At 45.4% G+C, this 7,495-nt stretch overlaps 1 protein-coding gene across 1 annotated transcript; it reads right to left on the bottom strand.

Moving 5' to 3' along the window:
• Window positions 1-3,355: 3,355 nt before the first annotated feature.
• On the bottom strand, window positions 3,356-5,859 carry LOC311139302 (uncharacterized protein; the record flags this gene model as incomplete). Its single annotated transcript, XM_084174184.1, has 8 exons — window positions 3,356-3,454; window positions 3,625-3,656; window positions 3,829-3,939; window positions 4,078-4,335; window positions 4,445-4,726; window positions 4,973-5,272; window positions 5,370-5,669; window positions 5,793-5,859. 8 exons carry the CDS (start codon window positions 5,857-5,859, stop codon window positions 3,356-3,358), a joined length of 1,449 nt encoding a protein of 482 aa, XP_084030310.1.
• Window positions 5,860-7,495: the final 1,636 nt, after the last annotated feature.

Here is a 7,495-nt window from a genome sequence, read left to right as displayed (position 1 = left end):
GGGCACATTAACGTCATTTAGCAGACGCTCTTAGCCAGAGCGACTCGCAAATTGGTGCGTTCACCCTATAGCCAGTGGGATAACCACTTTACAATTTGGGGGGGGGGGGGGGGGTTAGAAGGAACACTTTATCCTATCCCAGGTATTCCTTAAAGAGGTGGGGTTTCAAATGTCTCCGGAAGGTGGTGAGTGACTCCGCTGTCCTGGCGTCGTGAGGGAGCTTGTTCCACCATTGGGGTGCCAGAGCAGCGAACAGTTTTGACTGGGCTGAGCGGGAGCTATGCTTCCGCAGAGGAAGGGGAGCCAGCAGGCCAGAGGTGGATGAATGCAATGCCCTCGTTTGGGTGTAGGGACTGATCAGAGCCTGAAGGTACAGAGGTGCCGTTCCCCTCACTGCTCCATAGGCAAGCACCATGGTCTTGTAGCGGATGCGAGCTTCAACTGGAAGCCAGTGGAGTGTGCGGAGGAGGGGGGTGACGTGAGAGAACTTGGGAAGGTTGAACACCAGACGGGCTGCGGCATTCTGGATGAGTTGTAGGGGTTTAATGGCACAGGCAGGGAGGCCAGCCAACAGCGAGTTGCAGTAGTCCAGACGGGAGATGACAAGTGCCTGGATTAGGACCTGTGCCGCTTCCTGTGTAAGGCAGGGTCGTACTCTCCGAATGTTGTAGAGCATGAACCTGCAGGAGCGGGTCACCGCCTTGATGTTGGCGGAGAACGACAGGGTGTTGTCCAGGGTCACGCCTAGGCTCTTCGCACTCTGGGAGGAGGACACAGCGGAGTTGTCAACCGTGATGGCGAGATCATGGAACGGGCAGTCCTTCCCCGGGAGGAAGAGCAGCTCCGTCTTGCCAGGGTTCAGCTTGAGGTGGTGATCCGTCATCCATACTGATATGTCTGCCAGAGATGCGATTCGCCACCTGGTTATCAGAAGGGGGAAAGGAGAAGATTAGTTGTGTATCGTCAGCGTAGCAATGATAGGAAAGGCCATGTGAGGATATGACAGAGCCAAGTGACTTGGTGTATAGGGAGAAAAGGAGAGGGCCTAGAACTGAGCCCTGGGGGACACCAGTGGTGAGAGCACGTGGTGCGGAGACAGCTTCTCGCCACGCCACTTGGTAGGAGCGACCGGTCAGGTAGGACGCAATCCAGGAGTGAGCCGCGCCGGAGATGCCCAGCTCGGAGAGGGTGGAGAGGAGGATCTGATAGTTCACAGTATCAAAGGCAGCAGACAGGTCTAGAAGGACAAGAGCAGAGGAGAGAGAGTTAGCTTTAGCAGTGCGGAGAGTCTGTGGGATGTGAAAGTGGGATGTGAAAGGACCCATGTGGGATGTGAAAGTCAGCAGAGTGATTTGTAGTACAGGAGGTGGGGTGACTTAGTCATCAACCCCCACACTGAGGAGGCATACTGAATGTGTTCCTGTAAACAACTTAAGTCGTTTTTATTATAAAAAATAAAATATCAGTATGTTGAAATGATTAATGTGGTAACTGGTGATATTCTACAGAGGTTATTTTCTTTTTATGAATTTATTTGCACAATAAAAACACTTCATATTTCAGTTTACATTTATTATATTTAGAAATATACACTGCTCAAAAAAATTAAGGGAACACTTAAACAACACATCCTAGATCTGAATGAATGAAATAATCTTATTAAATACTTTTTTCTTTACATAGTTGAATGTGCTGACAACAAAATCACACAAAAATTATCAATGGAAATAAAATGTATCAACCCATGGAGGTCTGGATTTGGAGTCACCCTCAAAATTAAAGTGGAAAACCACACTACAGGCTGATCCAACTTTTGATGTAATGTCCTTAAAACAAGTCAAAATGAGGCTCAGTAGTGTGTGTGGCCTCCACATGCCTGTATGACCTCCCTACAACGCCTGGGCATGCTCCTGATGAGGTGGCGGATGGTCTCCTGAGGGATCTCCTCCCAGACCTGGACTAAAGCATCCGCCAACTCCTGGACAGTCTGTGGTGCAACGGGGTGTTGATGGATGGAGCGAGACATGATGTCCCAGATGTGCTCAATTGGATTCAGGTCTGGGGAACGGGCGGGCCAGTCCATAGCATCAATGCCTTCCTCTTGCAGGAACTGCTGACACACTCCAGCCACATGAGGTCTAGCATTGTCTTGCATTAGGAGGAACCCAGGGCCAACCGCACCAGCATATGGTCTCACAAGGGGTCTGAGGATCTCATCTCGGAACCTAATGGCAGTCAGGCTACCTCTGGCGAGCACATGGAGGGCTGTGCGGCCCCCCAAAGAAATGCCACCCCACACCATGACTGACCTACCGCCAAACCGGTCATGCTGGAGGATGTTGCAGGCAGCAGAACGTTCTCCACGGCGTCTCCAGACTCTGTCACATCTGTCACATGTGCTCAGTGTGAACCTGCTTTCATCTGTGAAGAGCACAGGGTGCCAGTGGCGAATTTGCCAATCTTGGTGTTCTCTGCAAATGCCAAACGTCCTGCACGGTGTTGGGCTGTAAGCACAACCCCCACCTGTGGATGTCGGGCCCTCATACCACCCTCATGGAGTCTGTTTCTGACCATTTGAGCAGACACATGCACATTTGTGGCCTGCTGGAGGTCATTTTGCAGGGCTCTGGCAGTGCTCCGCCTGCTCCTCCTTGCACAAAGGCGGAGGTAGCGGTCCTGCTGCTGGGTTGTTGCCCTCCTACGGCCTCCTCCACGTCTCCTGATGTACTGGCCCGTCTCCTGTTAGCGCCTCCATGCTCTGGACACTACGCTGACAGACACAGCAAACCTTCTTGCCACAGCTCGCATTGATGTGCCATCCTGGATGAGCTGCACTACCTGAGCCACTTGTGTGGGTTGTAGACTCCGTCTCATGCTACCACTAGAGTGAAAGCACCGCCAGCATTCAAAAGTGACCAAAACATCAGCCAGGAAGCATAGGAACTGAGAAGTGGTCTGTGGTCACCACCTGCAGAACCACATCTTTATTGGGGGTGTCTTGCTAATTGCCTATAATTTCCACCTGTTGTCTATTCCATTTGCACAACAGTATGTGAAATGTATTGTCAATCAGTGTTGCTTCCTAAGTGGACAGTTTGATTTCACAGTAGTGTGATTGACTTGGAGTTGCATTGTGTTGTTTAAGTGTTCCCTTTATTTTTTTGAGCAGTGTAATAGAAGGAACCCCCCCCCAAAAAAACCTGCATAGGCTTGATGTACTGGTGAAACTTAATGTGACAAAATATCAAGGGAAATCCAAACCACAAAACAATGTAAACAAAAACATAGTAAAAAGTACAAAAATTTGATTTAAAACTCAACTAATGGCCTAAAAATAGAGGACATGACAATACACTCAGTTCACAGCTTGCAGAAGATCATAAAAACTGTCGTTCGTTACTCCTGAAAGTTGTATTGCTTGAGGTAAATCTTGAATATCTTCATAGATATGAGTCTGCGAATAAAAAAATATGGAATGTGTAAAACCAGTTGAATTTAGTTCACCAACATGATAAAAGGGTTAAAAGACAAGACATTTAGACAAATTAGATGTCAAGTTATGGGTGTACTCAACTGGGCTTCACTTGTTAGTGAATTACATAGTTGTGTTTATTGAATGCTTACCATTCCAACAGGTGTCTGCTGTACTTCTCCTTCTGTAGGCAAAGGGGGACAAATGTCAGCTTTATTTCACATAAATGTAATTAGGATGGTATGTCTTTCCTTTTTACTGCTGGTCATTACTGTAGGCTTTTATCAAGGATGCAACATCAAAATTGCAGTTTTTTTGTAACACACACAATCTAACACACATGAACACATACTTACCGGCGGCACTTCCCTTGCCCTGCCTCTTCCAATACACGCCCCTTATTCCAACAGCACAGAGCAACAGCAGCAAAAGGGGGACTGACCATATCACCCCAGGTAGTACATGACCTATTTGCAAAGACGTACCAAGTCACAGAGACTGTATTACAACTCAATATCTTATCACAACATCACAGTAATGAAAGAATACAGCCTCAACACAGATCATGGCTATGCATTGTACCAAACTACTTTCAAAAGTCTTACCTCTCTGGATGGTCCACTCCTTCACAGCCATTTCAACCCCCTCTCTGAGCACGGTGCAGGCTATCTTCTCTGTGCCCTGGCGGTCAGGAAGGAAGAGTTTGGACATGAGGGTGTTGTTGTGTCCTATAGGACCACTCTGCAACCCATCCTGGCCACTGTGAGTCCAGGTCAAATGGAAGTCTCTACCATCTTCCACACAGGTGAGTGAGCAGGTCAGGGTGAGATTGTTTCCGCCTGGGGTAGCATACTCTGCAGATACTGAGGACAAAGCAGTGGTGTACATTGTGCCGTTACCCTCATTTACTAAGTTTATTCATAGTGTAAGACACTTATTTATGTCTCAGTGATACAACCCATTGACACTCACCATCCAGAGTGTGTAGTAGGATTCTGTTCTGTTGCGAGCAGTTGTAGAGCCCAGAATGCAGTGTTTTCACATTGCTGATGACCAAAGACCCGTCTTGGCTGATGAGAGATGCAGGGAGGTGACCCTGAGTTCCAGCTGAGACATCACCTGACTGAGACAGACTGGACAGTGATCTTTGACCCAGAGTCCACTGGAATCTGCTGCCCACCTCGAGAGAAGAGTGGGTGACACAGGGAAGTGATACTGACTCACCCACTGCAACAAACACTTCCTCTATACCTCCTGAGAGAGAGAGAGAGAGAGAGAGAGAGAGAGAGAGAGAGAGAGAGAGAGAGAGAGAGAGAGAGAAGAGAGAGAGAGAGAGAGAGGGAGAGAGAGAGAGAGAGAGAGAGAGAGAGAGAGAGAGAGAGAGAGAGAGAGAGAGAGAGAGAGAGAGAGAGAGAGAGAGAGAGAGAGAGAGGAATTTGATTGCAATATACTACTGTGTTAACGCAAATATGCTGTAATAATACATAGTTACAAAAGTACCTGCAATTTCTATGGTATAGCTGAGGGACGTCTTCACAACCTTTCCTTCAATCAGTTGACACCGCCACTTCCTGTGATGGTCTGTCTTCTTGACACCTCGGATGATCAGTTTAGAGAGGCAAGCAGATGAACGTTCGGTTTGAAATCTCTCTCCCTGTAGCACTGTATTGGCTTCATTCAGCCAATTCAGCTGTATTTCACTATGGTTGCATTGTGGGACAAGGCCTGAGAATATATTCAGGTGACATTGGAGCTTGATATCCATCTCTGGTGCTATATTGGTGTCTGTTGCCAGAGTAACTAAAAAAATAAAAATAAAAACTATGGTGACAACACTCACTCAGAAATAGTGTGTATAAAAACTGACAATTTAGGTTGATCATAAATGGTAACATACTGTTGAGAAGGTGAAGAGAAACCCTTGAACTGGTGGCCCCATCTTCACAGGTGTAAACTCTTCCATCATCTATTTCAAGAGGTTGAATTTGTAGAGAGCAGTCATGTCCCACTTTCAGTCGACTGGCTCTTCCTGGCTTTGGACCCTTCACGTCCACCTTGCCTGATAGTACTAATTGGATAGGAAACCCATTTTCCTCCATACTCCAGGTAACAGAGGAGCAGGAATTGATGTAGGATGTGCCACATGGTAAATGCACACTGTCTCTAATTGAAGCAAACATTCTTGTAGGCCTATGGTCTTTTGAATAGAGTAAAAGCAAGTGTTACAACACTTCTCATAACAAAATCAATAGGGAATCAATAAATATTTGATGCAAAATATGTTTTAAAAAATCAGTCATGTTAAAGGAATCATATTTACCAGAGGACTGGAGTCCAAGTATTGCCTGTAAAAGCATGCAGAGACACAGTTTTAGGTACAGACACATCTCTCCGTCTTGTGATTTTCTTTATTGTCTCAATGTCCTTTTGACAGTATGTCATGTGTTACTGTTCAGGAAATGTCACTCATCTTTTCTTTCTTTCCCAACTTCTGTAAATAGCAGTAATCATGCCCTGGCATTTTTCTGCTGTTCCCTTTCCATTTAGTTCTATTTTAAATCCTCTATTTTATAGCCTAGCCTACTTCAAACACAAGACTGTATGAAGTTTATTTTGCTAAAAAATATATCAAGAAAGTGTATAAGTGCTTTGTGATAAATTAATGAACTGAGATAAACCATGCAGAAAATTATGGCATTTCCCACCGAATGGATGTTACAGTTGAAGTCGGAAGTTTACATACACCTTAGCCAAATACATTCAAACTCAGTTTTTCACAATTCCTTACATTTAATCCTAGTAAAATATTCCCTGTTTTAGGTCAGTTAGGATCACCACTTCATTTTAAGAATGTGAAATGTCAGAATAATAGTAGAGAGCATGATTTATTTCAGCTTTTATTTATTTCATCACATTCCCAGTGGGTCAGAAGTTTACATACACTCAATTAGTATTTGGTAGCATTGCCTTGAAATTGTTTAACTTGGGTCGAACGTTTCAATAAGTTGGGTGAATTTTGGCCCATTCCTCCTGACAGAGCTGGTGTAACTGAGTCAGGTTTGTAGGCCTCCTTGCTCGCACAGGCTTTTTCAGTTCTGCCCACACATTTTCTATAGGATTTAGGTCAGGGCTTTGTGATGGCCACTCCAATACCTTGACTTTGTTGTTCTTAAGACATTTTGCCACAAATTTGGAAGTATGCTTGGGGTCATTGTCCATTTGGAAGACCCAAGCTTTAACTTCCTGACTGATGTCTTAAGATGTTGCTTCAATATATCCACATAATTTTCCTTCCTCATGATGCCATCTATTTTGTGAAGTGCACCAGTCCCTCCTGCAGCAAAGCACCCCCACAGCATGATGCTGCCACCCCCGTGCTTCACGGTTAGGATGGTGTTCTTCGGCTTGCAAGGCACCTCCTTTTTCCTCCAAACATGGTCATTATGGCCAAAATGTTCTATTTTTGTTTCATCAGACCAGAGGACATTTCTCCAAAAAGTACGATCTTTGTCCCCATGTGCAGTGGCTTTTTTATGGTGGTTTTGGAGCAGTGGATTCTTCCTTGCTGAGCGGCCTTTCAGGTTATGTCGATATAGGACTCGTTTTACTGTGGATATAGATACTTTTGTACCTGTTTCCTCCAGCATCTTCACAAGGTCCTTTGCTGTTGTTCTGGGATTGATTTGCACTTTTCACACCAAAGTACGTTCATTTCTAGGAGACAGAACGCGTCTCCTTCCTGAGCGGTATGACAGCTGCGTGGTCCCATGGTGTTTATACTTGCATACTATTGTTTGTACAGACGAATATGGTACCTTCAGGCTTTGGAAATTGCTCCCAAGGATGAACCAGACTTGTTGAGGTCTACAAAAAATGTCTGATGACTTGGCTGATTTCTTTTGATGTCAAGCAAAGAGGCACTGCGTTTGAAGGTAGGCCTTGAAATACATCCACAGGTACACCTCCAATTGACTCAAATGATGTCAATTAGCCTATCAGAAGCTTATAAAGCCATGACATAAT

Source organism: Coregonus lavaretus, assembly GCF_964263955.1.
Source record: "Coregonus lavaretus genome assembly, chromosome: 13".
Taxonomy (NCBI): Eukaryota; Metazoa; Chordata; class Actinopteri; order Salmoniformes; family Salmonidae; genus Coregonus; species Coregonus lavaretus.
Note: the sequence above shows the minus strand (reverse complement) of the source record. Positions and strands in the feature narration are given on the sequence as shown.